The sequence below is a fragment of the Octopus bimaculoides genome, chromosome 15 (genome assembly GCF_046866305.1).
Source record: "Octopus bimaculoides isolate indiv1 chromosome 15, ASM4686630v1, whole genome shotgun sequence".
NCBI lineage: Eukaryota > Metazoa > Mollusca > Cephalopoda > Octopoda > Octopodidae > Octopus > Octopus bimaculoides.
Genome location: NC_142942.1, coordinates 16,684,105 through 16,702,874, shown reverse-complemented (window position 1 = coordinate 16,702,874; position 18,770 = coordinate 16,684,105). Strand labels below are relative to the sequence as shown.

Sequence of the window (18,770 nt, the reverse complement as noted above, 5' to 3'; positions counted from 1 at the left end):
AAACTTTGGTATCAAGTACTACAGAAATGCCCGCACGGGTCGCCACTGCATGGTGCCAAAGGTACCGTCCACTGCATCTCACATAAGAACGAGATACTGCAGCAGCCTCGGTTTCAGAGAACCTCAGCTCTTCAATGCCCTGCCAAAACATTTGAGAGACATGCAAGACATGGATGCGGGGGTCTTCAAGACAAAACTTGACGCTTTCCTCTCCACGATACCAGACGAACCAATGGCTCGTAATGAGACGCAGTTTAGGGCAGCTGTGTCAAATTCTCTTATACACCAGATGTGCCATCAAAACTCTTGATTGGACCATGTCAGGTGGGGGAGAAGAGCCATGCAAGGAACGTAAAAATCACGGTGGTGCACCAGCATGACCGCACCCACTTGGCTGAAACACATAAATAAATAAACAAATAAAATATATATATATATAAATATATATATATATATATATATATATATATATATATATATAAACATACACTTATACTTATATCTATATGCTTGTGTGTCTGTGTGTGTTTGTTTTAGTTGATATATGGGTGTTGGCCATTGAAAATATATCACATATCACGGGTTGAATCATCAGTGGTAGGTCGATCCTCTTTTTTCGCAACATCAGTTCTTATGGGCGCGAATATTATTTATGTTCCAACCGATTTTTGTATTAAATAAACCGACCGCAGCAATGTTATATAAATTGTAAACTAAACCCTTTAATTACTGTTTTTGAAAGCTGATATCATGCTGAAGATTATAAACTCTATGATGGTGGTGATGATATTAATAACAGCAACCAAGTGAATAATGATTAATGCAAGGTTTCAAATTACAGGTTTTTTGGAATTGGACGTTTAAATGGTGCAATGAGATTGTATTCACTCGTAAATAACTGATCAACTACAAACATACATGCCTACATAAATACATACATACATACATACATACATAGATACGTACATACATACGTACATACATACATACATACATACATACATACATACATATGTGTTCATATATATGTAGTGCGTGTGTGTATATATATATACAATATATACATTATATATAAATTAACCTATATATTAATATACATCTTCCTACATATATATCTGTGTGTGTACTTGTGTGCATCAGCGTGAGTGTGTGCGTGTGTGTACATAGCGATAGAGAGGGAGCAAAAGAAAGAGGAGAGAGTGAGAGAGTACGACAGAGACAGACAAATAGACAGACACAGAGAAAAAGAAAAAAAAGAGCAACGTGAGATATATTGAGTGAGGGAAACGCGGAAATTGTCCCTTTTTAACATCAAACGGTCCACTTTTCAATAGACAATCTATACTAGCAAATTTAATTTACATTAGATATATATATAAGTACATACATTCATGTCTGTATTCTCAAACGTTCAGGCAGCAGCCATTTGGGCAATTATACACATATACTAAAATTATAATATATATAGAGTATTTGTATATGTATATTTCTGCGTACGTATATATATATATATATATATATATATATATATATATATATATATATATATATATATATATATATATATGTATGTATGTATATTAGAAATGTGATCTGCAATACATAAACTCTCCTGGACTTCCGCCACACACATATATGCATGTTCTTGTATACATATGTTGATATGCTCAGGCGAAAAATCCTACTTAATTAAATAAGTGAAGGAGGAGTAAAGGCTTCAGCCAAAGACAATTACATATCTAAATTGGTTAATTTATGTCGCACCGAATGACTTTTAGTGACAAACACACTTGTTTGACTTCATTTGATATTTATGTTAATACATCGACAGGAATTTAGGTTTATATCAGCATCAACAACAGCATGTAGTTTAGCTTAGAACAGTAGAAACCTCGAATTCAGTGGGTTTTGGTAACTGGCATTGGTACTCCGTCGTTCGTTAGGACAACGAGGGATCCAGTTGTACCGATGAACAGAATATCTTGTTCCTGAAATTAAGCTGCAAATGTGTATATGTATTACGTAGGTTTACATATATCATATCTTGATACTGTGTGGACCGATATATTTGTTTCCTAGCCGCTGATATTAAAAAAAGGTTCGATAATCGATTAAGACTGTTGGTCATTTTCTCAAACCTCGAAGAAATATTTAACTTCGCCATGTTTCGATGTTTACCACGTTGAATTATATAAGCATACTGCTATGTATATAAATATTTATTATCACGGAAAATATTCTTGATATATTTACCATGTACTTATTCCTATTGATAATATAATAGCTATAACCCGTGGAAAGCTTCATTTCTGATCATAAAACCACAGCATTTAATTAATTGAGAGATTCCTTAACGCGAAGTATTTGATGTTCATGGCACTTTAACTGATTTCAACATATACGTTACGTAACTTGTGCATACAAGCAGTAACCATTTCAAACTGCATTTATTTACATGCGAACAGGCACATGGATCTTTGGTACAAATTGTAAACACACCATCGAATGAAATCTGGATCAATGTCAAAGAGATATATTGTGAATGTGTATAACTTCATAGTAATCCATAATTATCTATCTTGCTATATCCACACGTGGCATTTCATTTAATCATATTAGTCATATTAAGAAAGCATTAATCATATTTAATGCATTACCGTTTTGACATTGGATTATTATAGTGATTATAAATTATATTGATTTTAACCTGCTTTTTGATAACTCCTGCATGGCATTTCTTTGTTTATTTAAGAAGCGTATATTGCCCACTTCCTGTGCTCACGAAGCTCCTTCAACCAAGAAAAGGCGGAAGCTTTACTGAAGGACTTCTTCGCCTCGGAGGATATGAACTAGTAACAGCGTGGGTTCAAAGAACTAACAGCAAGGTGGCTTCGACTCCGAACGCTAGACTGCTTTTGTTGTAGCTCCACAAATAAAGCAGGATAAAACAAATAAGTTTCAAAAATATTGCAAACCGTTTGATTTGAACACAGTATTTCCATCATATGTATGTGTGTGTGTGTGTGTTTGTGTGTGTATTCGAATGTGTGTATATATATATATATATATATATATATATACATATATGTATATATATATATATATATATATATATATATATATATATATATGTATATATATATATATATATATATATATATATATATATATATATATATATATATATATATATATATATAGGAAAGGCTGTATGGTAAGAAGCTTGCTTCCCAACCACATGTTCCGGGTTCAGTCCCACTGCATGGCAGCTTGGTCAAGTGTTTTCTACTGTAGCCTCGGGCCAACCAAAGCCTTGTTTGTCGATTTGGTAAACGGAAACTGAAAGAAGCCCGTCGTATATATAAATATGTGTGTATTTGTCCCTCCACCGTCGCGTGACAACCTTATGTTGGTGTGTTTACGTCTTCCGGTTCTCAAGATGTGATTGAAGTCAAACACAGAGACAATCCACAAAAATATACATATATACATATATACAACGAGTTTCTTTAGTTTTCATCTACCAAATCCACTCACAAGGCTTTGGTCGGCCCAAGGCTACAGTAGAAAACACTTGACCAATGTGCCACGCAGTTGGACTGAATCTGGAACCATGTTGTTATATGAGGTGAATAAGTGTTCCAAGCTCTAAGAAAATTCTCTTTTACAAACTTTAGGAATATCATCATACGTATTTCTCTCTCTCTCTCTCTCTCTCTCTCTCTCTCTCTCTCCTTGTGTGTGTGTGTCTGCTTATATATCTATCTATCTATCTCTCTATCTATCTATACCACTCACTGTCTCTGTCTCTCTCCCCTCACACACATATATATATATATATATATATATATATATATATATATATATATATATATATATATATATATATATATATATACACATATTTGTGTGTATGTGTATGTGTGTGTGTGTGTATAAATATGTGCCTGCTTAGGTGTTGACTATAAACCATTATTTGTCCCCGCCTACGCAGGCACTTCACCAACACCCACCGACACATTTTCGTTTGGCACCGCTGAAGATGCTATGTTTCCCAAACCAATCTATTGGCACTACTTTCTTCAATGTATGATTCCTGGAACCAAATATTTCCTCTTTGGAGGCATCACTTAACAGCAACAAGCTATACCAGCATCCTTTTACTCCCACTCTCTCTCTTTGTCTCTCCTTTATCTCAATACCTCCCCCCCCTCTCTCTCTCTCACACCACACACACACATGTATATGCCATTATATGTACATGTATATATTCATATATGTATATATATTATATGTGTATATATCTATATATATTTATATATGAATATAGGTATATATATATATATATATATATATATATATATATATATATATATATATATATATATATATACTGTAGTATATTTGTTTACTCTCTTTCTGTTTCTTCTCTTCTTTACTTGTCTCTTTCGCCTTCTTTGTTTCTTCATATACGTTTTGTCTGTCTGCCTTTCTTACTGGTTTCCTCTTATTCAGTTTCCCATTCATTTACGTTCACTCTTTCATATTAATCCTCTCTCTCTTTCTCTTTCTGTTTTTCTCTTTATCTCTCTGATTCATTCCTTCTCTCATCCCCCCCATTCAAATTTTTCCCAGTCAAATCACTTTTTATTACTTTTATTCTCTATTTTATTCTCCCTATTTTCGTTTACATTTGGCTTACTCTCTCTCTCTCTCTCTCTCTCTCTCTCTGTATTATTTGATTTTCCCCTCTGTTATTTCACTTATCTCTTCCTGTTTTTATTTACCTCTCTCTCCCCTCTGTCTAAATTGCAGCCTCCATCATCTCCACTTTTGTGGGTTGAACAGAAATGCGCACAACACACACAAACACACACACATATACACACAACCACCGCACGCACACACACACACACACACACCGACGCATACGGACATACTCTCTGTCTGCGTAGCGCTCAATTCGAAAATTGCACGAAATTAGCCGCATCTGAAATTTCATAAAAATCTTTGTAGATAACTAATAAATGTTTATTGAGGCCGGAGGACGTAAGCGAAAGGAGTTTGTTAAAACAATAAATCATTCACAATTGTAAAATGATTTGCTTCTGTCGGTGTGAATTGTTTGTCCAAAGAAGTTTGATCTTTGACTCATTTCTTGAACGACATAAGAAATAAACCACAATTTTATGAAGCAATAACTACGCAAGAATACGAGGCGAGTGTGGTGCAGCTGTTTGGACGGTAATTATTGGGCCTAGATGACAGGACACCATGGTTAGTTTTGGCCTCTCTACCTTTTGGCACTAGAGGCAAACACACTGACACACACACACATTCACACATTCACATATACGCATGTGAATTTCTGCAAGCGCGTGCAGAGATATACATGTACAGATACAGAGATTGAGGGAGACAGAATGAGTTTGAGAGAGGGAAAAAGACAATACATATTGCAGCATAACTAGATGCGGACACATATAAAGAGAGGGAGAGAGAGAGAGATAAAGAAAGAGATATATAAAGAAAGAGAGAGAGATAGAAAGAAAGAGAGAGAGAAAGAAAGAGAGATAAAGAAAGAGAGAGAAAAGTAGATAAATAAATTTAGAGACAAAGGGAAAGAGAAAAAGCCGGGGGAGAAAGAGAGGGAGAGCGAGTGATATGTAAGCATTTCAAAACTTTCATTTACTTCTTCTCTCTCTCCACTTATTCTTTCAATTCTATCGACACCTGTGGAATCTATCCCTTTTCTAAGATGGCCACCGTTAGCGCATTGACATGGCTTCAAGCAGTAATTGAAAGCTTGACGGCAATTTTCAGTGCGTCGCAAAAATACTGAACACCGCAAAGCCATCTCTCTAATTGGCACAATACCCAAAATATATCGACGGAATATACAGTCATTGGAACCAATGCATGCTTGCCAATTATCATTTCCAGTCTCGAATTACTAAGCCATCCGATTTAGATTCCCTTACTTCAGAAGTAAATGGTCGAGAGGAAAAACTGCTGTAAGATTTTTAACTTAGCACTTAAAAAGTTTTACTTTTGCGCTGCTTTCCAATTCTGAAATAAATCTTAGTTACTTTTCTCTGGTCACACAGCTTGTTAGTTGGAGTGTAATTGATTTTATCAATCTCAAAATTTGATCAGTATTTATTTTTATGTATCTCAGAACAATAAAATACAACGTCGACATGAGACGCAGTAGACATTACAAAGTAAAGTGTCGTTACTAATTACCGCAGGCTATTTTTTTCCGCTATGGCGACGAGGTGGTGAAATCGTAAGAACTTCCGACATAAATACACAGCGGCATCACTTTCGGCACTTTACGTTTTTCAGTTCGAAGTCCTCCAAGGTCAAATTAGATTGCATCTCTATTCGGGGGTCATAAAAGAGAATGCAAATGAAAAAGTGTGAGTGGATGTAACTGACTTACTACTTCCCTTCGAATACACACACACACCCACACATACACACACACACACACACACACACACACACACACACACACACACACACACACACACACACACACACATATATATATATATATATATATATATATATACATATGGGGGTGGGGATCTTCGTGCCTGTGTTTGTCTCGCTCTACAAACTATCATTTCACAACCGGCTTTGATTTGTTTATGTCTACGTAATTTAACGGTTCGCTAAAAATACTGATATTATAAGTACCAGCCTGAAAAAGAAAAATGGTAAAATGTACTGGGAGTTTATTTTTTCGGCTAAAAATAGATACACATCAAGGCAGTACCCGACCATCGCTTCAGTCCAATGACTAAACAAATAAAACTCAAAAGCTTAAGGACAGGTTGCGGTGGCGGTAAATCCAACCATTTGAAGGGTCATGTGCTTTATTGAGGCCAGAAAAGTAAAGAGTGGGAACTGAACTCAGACTACAAGGAGCAAGAAGAAACACTAGTCTGGCACTTTACCGATTCTACCAATTCATTTGAAGAGTAATGATTTCAAATTTTGGCACAAAGGGCGCAATTTCGGGGAAGCGGAATAGCCGATTAAATCGACCCCAGTACAAAACTTGGTACTTATTTTATCGAGGCTGAAAAACTGAAATGCAAAATCGGCAACGGCGAAACGTGAAATCGGGACGCGAGGACGGTGAAAATGCAGGTAAGCGTTTTTTTTTTCCGGAGCAGTAACGAATCTGCTAGCTCCCGGGCTTTTTATATCAAGAATTTGAAGAATAACAAACAGTGTAGGAAGATAAGTGTAGGGAAACTAAAGCGATATATATATATATATATATATATATATATATATATATATATATATATATATATATAGATAGATAGATAGATAGATAGGTATAGATGTATATGCTTATAGGTACACAACCACATATATATGTATTTATATACATGCATATATGTATGTATGTATACGTGTGTGTGTGTGTGTGCGTGTATGTGTATGTTTATATTTATATATATGTGGAATAGAAATGAGTATTAGCACATGAATATGAACGAGATTGAGAATTATGAATACATAACGCCACAGTTTATAAATACAGAATATGAATGAATTCAAGAATAGTAATAAATGTATGAATGAGAATATGAATAAGAATGTAAGAATATTAAAATAACACTACGGATTAGATAACTCTATGGTAATATATACATTATAAAGGTTTTTTTTTTGTATATTATTATTATTCTGATTCTTTAAATATGAAGGCAAAAATTAAACCAGATAGGAAGAAATGGAAAAAAAAAATAATATAACATAACGGGAGATAGAATAAAAGAATAACAATAACGTTAATATAAATATCAAAAATTAAAGATAAAACAAAAACATGAATAAATATTAATATAAATATAAATAAATGAACAGGAATGTAAAAATGTATTAGAATAGGATTGCCGTACATGAATAAGAATGTGAATAAATATAAGAATGAAATCAATCATTGAATTTAGCATAAAAATATGACATGCTTTATTCCACTTTCAATTTTATCATTATTTTTCCTATTATTATTATTATTATTATTATTATTATTATTATTATTATTATTATTATTATTATTATTATTATTATCATCATTATTAATGTTATTAGTGGCGTTGTTCTTGTTGTTGTATTTTTCATTCTTCTTTCATCTTACGGTACTCTATTTTCGAGATTGCTCCAAACAAAATTCTTTATTATTCCAATGTTTTCTGGTTTAACATTCGGACGTTTTTCTTTTTCTTTTAATTCAAAAACCATATATTTTATATATTTATATTATTTTTTTCTGCGAATTACAGGTTTATAATAGCAAATACAGGACAAGCATGCGCCATTTTTTTCCCTAGTATTTAATAAGTTCCCAAGCCAATTGGCAACGAAATAAATTGAAACAAGCTATGCAATTGAAATGAAATAAGTAAATTTAGACACAAATACACACACACATGCACATATGTATGTATAAAAATAAAAAACCTAGATATGTGCATATTTTTATATGCCATACCTATACATCTATCCTATCTTCTCTCCCTTTTGATTTTTCTCCTATCCTTCTCTTTCGCTTCCTCTTTGTGTATATCTATATTATATATATATAAGCATACATATGTGTATATACATATGTAAATATGAACTATATATGTATATATATATATATATATATATATATATATATATATACACGTACATAGATGCATATATACTTGTGTGTGTGCGTGTATGTATGTATATATCTATGTATGCATAATGCACGTGTACTAGCGGTAGGAGCGAACTAAAGTGCACAATAGGCAAGAAAATAGCAAGAACAAAATACTTACGTACATATATGGGTGTGCATATATATGCGCGCGCATGTGTGTATGCGTGCAAGTGTGTATGTTTGCATCTAGGTATGCGTTTGAGCATGTAGAAACTTTTAACGACAGCGCAAAAGTCAAGAGTGTCTCGTAGAGTCCAAGTAAAACATCAAGTATTTATACAACGATAAATGGAAATGAAAATATAAAACTAATATCTAAAATTTCTAAAAAAAATTGCGCAAAAATCCCTTTTCACCTGCTTTGTTTATTCAAAAATATAAAAAAAAGAAACTACCAATTTTCACTTGAATTTTCCTAGGAGTCGCCTCCCTCCAGTCATCTATTGCTCGAAAAAACCAACACCACCCCTACCAAAATACACGGAAAGTATTACACCAAATATAAACAACCCCCACCCAACAAACTTCTTCTAGGTGTAACACGTAGAAAAGCGAAAAGAAAACACGAAAAGAGAAATATACGGTAAGAAGATAAACGAAGAAGAATCCCTTCCGGCGTTCTTCTTAAAAATAAATGGAGTCATTTTCTTGAGAATATCACTGCATTTAAACGCCGGTCAAATCTCTGTGGGAACTTATTAATAGACATGATGGCAACGGTCTGGGATTGAATTTGGGGATGGCGTTGGCATTGGTAAAAAGAGTAGTTTTTGTTATATTTCTTTTTCCTTTTATTCTAAGATTCATGAAAGCAATTTTATTTTGGTATGATGATTTATATACTTATGCGCGTGCGTTTGTTTGTATATAAAAACATACAAACATACAAACGTGCACACATACATACATGCATACAGACACACACATATATATAATATACACATATATGTATGTATAAATATATACATACATACACACACACGCATATATATATATATATATGCATCTTTATACACAAGCATATAATATATACATGCACATAGGTACATAAATATATACATATATATATACAAAATATATACATATATATATATACATATATATACATATATATATATATATACATACATATATAGATACATATCTATGTATATAAAAATATGTGTGTTTGCGCGTGTGTGTGTGTAGAGTGTATCGAGAGAGAAGGCAGGAGATATACATGCATGTCTAAGCACGTATATACCTACATACCTATCTATCTATCTATACAAATATACAGACTGACACACACATATACACACATATACACACACACATGCACGTACACACTAAACAGCACACGCATACTCACATAGACACAAACACACGCACACCATAATAAAATGCTGGGATGAGGTCAACATCGTTGTTTATATCAAGATTCCAGAAGTTACAGCATTTTGATTGTAGTTGCTGGTTAACCAAGTAACAAAACTTATCTCCCTACAGCCAATATTCAGCACATTCTAGTATATTTCTGTGAAAAATTTTCTTTTCCATCTCCTTATTTCTTATTTCTAGGCGAACCTATTGTAACAGCCACTTATTTTTCAACCTGATATTAACTTAGTTTTTGTAGATTTTACCAAAACTGAATGCAGACAGTTTTTTAACAAGGCAACCGCTGGAGAACGCAACGTCTCAAGTACGTGTTTCTTTCCCATCTACTGGTCAGTCTATCTTTGCCTGCTTTCACCACTGCATCTCTCTTTTTCTCAATACTATTCGTGGTTCAAAGAAACTTTCTATCATTGTGTTGGTTTGAACATTTGATGCGATATCTATAAACCTTATTTTAAATTTGCTAAACGCTTGTTTAGCATCATTTTCACAACGATAAATTTGTAATGATAGAAAACATACGCACTTTCCTCCATTCATACACACATACATACTTGCATACATACATACATACATGCATATACACAAACAGTACAATCATATATATATTACTCTTTTATTCCTTTTCTTGTTTCAGCCATTTGAATGCTACCATGCTCGAGCACCGCCCTTAGTCGAGCAAATTGACCCCAGAACTTATTCCTTGTAAGCCTTCTACTTATTCTATCGGCCTCTTTTGCCGAACCGCTATGTTACGAGGAAGTAAACACACCAGGAATATGTGTGTGTATATACACACACACACACACACACACACATATATATATATATATATATATTATATATATATATATATATATATATATATATATATATATATACACACGGGCTTCTTTCAGTTTCTGTCTACCAACTCCACTCACAAGCCATTGGTCGGCCCGATGCTACTGCAGAAGACACTTGGCAATGTTCCATGCAGTGAGACTATATATATATATATATATATATATATATATATATATATATACATACATAAATATATATGCATACATATATGAATATGTCGACGTGTCATATGCTTTCTTATGCACCAGCTTTCCTGATCTGTTTTTTTTCGTTTGTTTGCTTGACATGTATTGAGATTCACACCAACTAAGATGTGTGAATGCATCGTGCCCCGGCAAATGATCAAATGATTATATCTCTCGATTAGATAAGCTAAATTGACAATGTTTGAGGGTATTTCTGTCGTTTATGATTGTGATTTTCAGAATGAAGTGATTCCATGAAAGCAATTTTCTGAAAATGATTTTCCCATTAGAGGTAGCATATTGGTAATATCCTGTTCCTTACGTATGTGGAAAATTATCGCTAGGGAAACGCTATAGTTATTAGGTTATACGTCATCAGATGGCTAAATTTGGTGGTATATTTTTGCTCCTATGGGTAATAACAGCAAATATACCATACACGCAAGATTTATAATTTATATTGTATCGTATCTTATTGGGATTTTGCAATAAATATGTTATTATTTTTCTAAATTTTATCTACATATTCGCCATCTTCTATTTCCAAAATCTCATTCATTAAAAAACGTATATTTTCCAAAGTTTTATAAGATACAACACAACTCCTACACCTCTTACGTTAACAATCTCTGTATGTTTTTAATATTCTTTCACTCCACCTTCCTCTCTACCTCTTCCTCTCTCTCTCTACCTCACGCTCTCCCCTTCTCCGTCCACCATGTAAAACGTGAGTGGAGAAATGCAGGGAACTAATCAACACAAACAGACACACAAACACACACACACACACACACACACACACACATGTATATATATATATATATATATATATATATATATATATATATATATATATATATATATATATATATCAACATATAAATATATCACAGGCGTGGCTGTGAGGTGCCACGCAGTAGGACTGAACCTTGGACGTGTGGTTGGGAAGCAAGCCTCATTCATTTATATGAGGCAGCGAACTGGCAGAAACGCTAGCATTCCGGACCAAATGCTTAACGACATTTCTTCCATGCTTAGGTTCTGAGTTCAAATTCCATCGATGCTTACTTTGCATGTAGACCTACCGGGTCGATATAATAAATACTAGTTAAGCTCCGGGTTCGTTGGGATCGACTTGCTTTTCTCACGCAATCGCTGGCCTTGAGGCAAAATATGAAAGTTCTGTTGAATATACATGAAAAAAATCCATGAATATCGGTGAAGAGTATATATGTATAAGAATGTATAAAAGGAGTGACTGCATTGAGAAATAACGCTATATTACAAAATACCTTAATTGTTACAATCTCAGGTACGCTTAGTTAGACACATGCACAAATATGTACATATGCCTACACATAAAAACACACAGACTTATGTGAGTTCGTGTGTATATATTTATACGTGTTAGCGTAGCTTCTTGTGGTAACATTTGCTCAAGTGTTCACGTTACGCGGAGAGTATATTTTAAGATACCAATGTGATATAGCAAGGACTGGACGTTTATAGGCAGTAGACTTGAATTATAATACAAGGTGGAAGTGATGTTGCTTGAAATATTGATTTAAGCAGTCTATCTGTAAATGTCTTATATACTATAAGGTTAATAGTAGATCAATCGTTGTATATTATATAGCTTACCTGAATTCAATCTTTTCATTAAAATTAGCCTCGAGATGTTTGTTAAAAAATTTGCACTTTTTGCAGAGTTCAAATAACTTAAGTAAATGTTTGTGTTATGGAGATTTTATGGGATGAAAAATATAAAAATAAAAGCGATTTTGTCAGTAATGTGTGGACGGCACACTATGGAGCCATTAATACTATCGTTTGATTTTCTTCAGTACATTTCAACTGATATTAGAATTCTTTAATGCCATTGACTTTAATTCTTATAAATAACTGGAAAGCACTATAACGTCCTGCTTTTGTACACTGTAGATAGATTAGCATCGTGGTATTACCGGATTTTGAAAGTGCTTTCATTCATGCCCATGTGTTGTTTATTTATAAAACGTTACGTCAGTTCATAATAATGAAAAGGAAGATACAACGTATTGATCCTCGTCGTTATTGAGCTTTCAAATACATAATGATTACACATGAGTCTTATAATTGTTGCGTGTTATGTACTTTGCACGTGATCGTACCCGAAGCTTACGTCAGCCGTGTATTCGTATAAGAATGATCGTATGGGGAATAAGAATAGATAATAGTAGTAATTTTAGTAGTGATATTATTATTATGATCATTATTATTATTATTATTATTATTATTATTATTGTTGTTGTTGTTGCTATAATAATCATTATTAGTATCAGTAGTAGTAGTAATAATAATAATAATAATAATAATAATAATAATAATAATAATAATAAGAAGAAGAAGAAGAAGAAGAAATACGATAAAGGAAGAACTGCGTGACGAAAAACTATTTTACGACACCAGTCTACAATATATATTTATTCTCACGTGCTAGAACGAATGTCATATGTGGTTAAAAGGCCTGCTAGAAATACTAGCGAAGCCAGATCACCCTCATATGTGAACTGAATAATTTTTAAAAACACAGAATGTATTATATAATGAAGTGCTTGATACGCTTCAACCATACGACAACATCAGAGTCAAAAGACGTCTTTGATCATAAGTCTGCACCAAACAACATTGATTTCTACACGGCAATAATTATAAAAAATGTGAATGAATGAGACAGTCTGTCATGGTCGAAAAACTTTTAGCCACAATTGAAATTTCTATCCCAGTCTCATTTATAATCGCACGCTGACGAAGTCTCAAACACAGTTTCAGTTTTAATGCAACTTTGTGAAACTTGAATTATTTTAATCAGCATACTTACGCACAAATAGATTTTATGTACATGCATATATGCATTCATACACACACACATACATGTCTAATTTTAGTAGAATGATTAGCGTTACTACAGTTACAATGGTTTCATGCTCAATCGTGTCAACTATTCAACCGCAGATTGAATAAAGCTGTGTTTCTTAGACTGTAACATTACTCATGTATATATCCATTGTATGCATCAGTACATGAATAGATACATGCATACGTAAATACATACATATATACATACATAAATTTGTGTGTGTACATATGTGAATGTATACAGGTGAATCTCAACATTACACTGAGCTTGGTCTTTACAATTAATTGGATTTCCATTTTGCTTTAAAATCATAGCCATATTTTACCTGTTTTCAAAATACCACTTTGAAAACAATTCAATTGGTCAACATGCTCCTATGGTAGTATCAAATTTCCGTTAATATGGCTCGCTCTGAGATATTATACGCGTAATGAAGTAGTTATATGATGAAATGGTATGCATTGAAGGTAATATATACTTGTGTCTAATATAATTATTATAAGAGTACATAATATACAAAAGTGACGTATGCAAAGATATCTTACCTGTAAGACCTGGTTGGCCACGTTGTCCCAAATCACCCTTGTCTCCTTTCGGACCTTGCCTTCCAGGTCGACCAGGCTGACCTTTAGTAAGAAAAAGAGAAGAACCTTACTAAATATATATATTCTACACATTAACACCTCATTTAAATCACAGATATGCATAATCTTATGCACATTGACACATACCCATGCACCCGCGTAAATACGTTTAAACACAACACATATATAATCACATAAATCAAATTCATACCTAGACATCCGTGTTACTTATTTGCTTTCTACATCTATCTATCTATCTATCTATCTATCTATCTATCTATCTATCTATCTATCTATCTATCTATCTATCTATCTATCTATCCATGTACTAGACCTAACACAACAACAAAATACAAGTCAGGACGAGTATCTTAAAATACCCACCTATCTCAATATATATGCCTCTATTTATGTATGCTTGCGTGAGTGTGTGTTCATATGAATATGTGCATATGTGCCTATATCGGTGTATAGATGAATGCGGCTGTATCAGTATACATATGGATAATAGGTTAATTTTGCAAGATCATGAAGGCGTACTACTTGTACAATGTGCATGATGTATCATGGAATGTTGTTATCGTGTATATAATAACTTAAGCAGAAACTTGATATAGTTATACCAAAACAAAGCATTACACTTATATAGTCTTAATAACAATTTATAAAGCAATTTGCATTGGTTTGCCTTTTCTTCACTTACTTTTATTTTATAAGCGCAAACACACACTCAGGCAGGAAAAGGAATGCATACACATACACATATTTACGGTCATGGATGTTGGAGTGTGTATGTGTATGCATATATATATATATATATATATATATATATATATATATATATATATATATATATATATATATATACGTATATGCACGTATGCATCAATACATATAAATATGTATGCACACACACACACACACACACACATATATATATATATATATATATATATATATATATATATATATATATATCCATATATATATATATATATATATATATATATATATATATATATATATATATATATATATATATATATATATATATATATATCCATATATATATATATAAATTATATATATATATATATATGTGTATGTATATACGGATATATATATATATGTATGTGCATACATATATATATGTTTGAGAGAGAGAGAGAGAGAAAGAGCGAGAGAGAGAGAGAGAGAGAGAGAGAGAGAGACTTATTTCTTAGATAATACAGTCAAAGTCATACGCTAAATTGCTCGGTTGCAAAATCACCAATTGAGAAGAGGCTGTAAATTGGCACAAACAAGGACGCTTTACGTTAAAGTATTCGTAGTAATCTTCTCTTGTCAAACGGGGGAAGAAGATTTACACCGTATTCATCTGTGAATATAGCAGCAACATAATTGGAAACTAAGTTGAAAGCATGGAAGGAAGTATATACATATTAATTTATAGACGCGTATACATACCTATCCGTCGAGAAAAGAAGAATAATTTTAAAATATTATTAAAGTATCAGAGAATTAAGAAGACAAAACAAAATATCCATCTTACATGATACGGGCTCTTGTTTTCTGTTTTACATGGTACAGGCTTTTGTTTTCTGTCCTCTTTACAGACACACATCACATCATAGACAACCCTTTTTCTATCCTATATAAAAGCACCGAGTACATTTCGACCGGTCGAACTTCCCGAGATTCTTTTTAAACATAATCAGAGGAACATTTGCTTATAAATGAAAACAGCAATTGCCGATACTATTTAAAATCAAGGATTTTTATATGACCTAAGGTTATATTTATTATCATTGCTTTCATCCGACTGCTTGAGATGTTTGCCTTGCCTTAACGTTTGTTGTCCTCTTTAACAATTATACATCCGCTATATCAGAAATCTGGAACGGTTTCATAACTTCTGTCTCGGCTATAACCTTGGAACCCTAGTAATCCGTTACAGCACTTACCTACCGTACCTAGTCGTTTGGATCACCTATGAACGAACCCCCATATTTTCGTGTGTGTGTGTATATATATATATATATATATATATATATATATAAATCTATCTATATATATATATATATATATATATATATATATATATACTTTATATATATACAGCAGAAATGTAACAAAACCTGTTACTCAGAGTTTCACGTTCCCGTTCGTAGGACAGTTTTGTTAAAATAGAACAGAAATAACGATATCATTATTTCCGTTGCTTTTAAATAATGCATATTACTCTACTTCTCTTTTTTCCAACTTCTTTCACATCTATGTGCTTACTCGGATATATATATATATATATATATATATATATATATATATATGCATACAGTAATCCCTTACCATATCGCCTTTCACTTATTGCGGTTTATTATTTAAGCTTATGTCGATCCCAACCAGGTGTTCTTTTGAATTTATAATAACATAAATACACTTGTACCTCGGTTTTCGAACAACTCAGGTCGCAAATAACTCTAGCTTTATCTCCTGCCTTTCTAAAATTTCTTTAATACAGTAGTACGTCGGTTTACAAACGCCTCTGTTCACGAATACACTTGTTTTATATATCTCTCTCTCTCTCTCTCTCTCTCTCTCTCTCTCTCTCTCTCTCTCTCTCTATATATATATATATATATATATATATATATATATATATATATATATATATATATATGTATATATATAAAGTACGATTTATTGGTGATCATAGTTGTTCGAAAACCGAGGTACAACTGTGTATACAAATTATAGAAATAATGAAAAAATATACAGCCCAGTAGCCTTACTACGTCGCGGACTTTCACCAATTGCGGGATGGACTGTTGGAACGTAACTGCCACGACAGTCGAGCGATTACTCTTTCTGTGTATCTACATATATATATATATTTATATATATATATATATATATATATATATATATATATATATATATATATATATATATAAAGGACACAGATTTCGTGTGTCACATAGTTAGCTGGAGGCGATGGCTTCTTGGAGCTAATTCACGGCAGCTTTCGTCCTAATTTTGGGACTGCCATGTTGGCTTGGCGACAACTATTAATTTCCAGTACCGCTGCCGTAGTCTCCTTTAGAGAGACTTAGACATATTAATAACTCTATTTCTGAAAACCAGTGGATAGATTCCACTGAAATTAGATAAATAACCTTCGAACAGACAGTCAGTAGCGCCGCCTGGCTGGAGCTTGGCTGCTCTGCATTGACATGGGGCAACACCCTGAAACTAGTCTAGTCTGCAGATACCAAACCAGCAAGGGGAAGCTGCTGACCTCCCCTGTTCGAAGGTTATAAAGGACACAGGTTTCGTGTGTCACATAGCTAACTAGAGGCGATGGGTTCTTGGAGCTAATTCAGGGCAGCTTTCGTCCTAATTTTGGGACTGCCATGTTGGCTTGGCGATAACTATTAATTTCCAGTACCACTGCCGTAGTCGCCTTTAGAGAGACTTAGAAATATTAATAATTCTCTCTCTCTCTCTCTCTCTCCCTCTCTCTGTATATGTATATATATATATATATATATATATATATATATATATATATATATATATATATATGCACTATACATGCCTTCTACTTCCAGTGTACATGTGTATACTGTTGACTATGAATTACCTTTATAATTTCAGAATTTCGGTTAAAAGAACATATAAGAGAATAAATTATGAAGGTTTATTGTATAACCTGGGTACCCGAATTATTAGAAACATCAGAACCGTCAGACGCGGGCGCTTTTGGTAGCACACACCATGCTGAGTTATCCCTCATTATTTTCTTTCCGGAATTTGTCAAATTGTAAAGTTAACGTATGGAGACGATCTCTCTCTCTCTCTCTCTCTCTCTCTCTCTCACTTTCTCTCTCACTCTCTCTCTCTCTCTATCATTCTATTGTCAGATATATAGTATACGTTGAATATAGCATATCTAACACACACACACACACACAAATATATATATATATATATATATATATATATATATATATATATATATATATATATATATATATATATATATATGTATGTATGTATGTATGTATGTGTGTGTGTGTGTGTGTGTGTGTGTGTGTGTGTGTGTGTGTGTGTGTGTGTGTGTGTGTGTCTATGTATATAGGTATTTATAATTTAATGCA

At 33.0% G+C, this 18,770-nt stretch overlaps 1 protein-coding gene across 1 annotated transcript in view; it reads right to left on the bottom strand.

The window, feature by feature from the left end:
* Positions 1 to 18,770, bottom strand: part of LOC128249552 (uncharacterized) — a 714,438-nt gene that overhangs the window by 148,974 nt on the left and 546,694 nt on the right. The window contains exon 4 of the mRNA XM_089363343.1: positions 14,572 to 14,652. Coding sequence (XP_089219469.1) covers positions 14,572 to 14,652 — 81 coding nt within the window. The remainder of the gene's footprint in view (positions 1 to 14,571; positions 14,653 to 18,770) is intronic.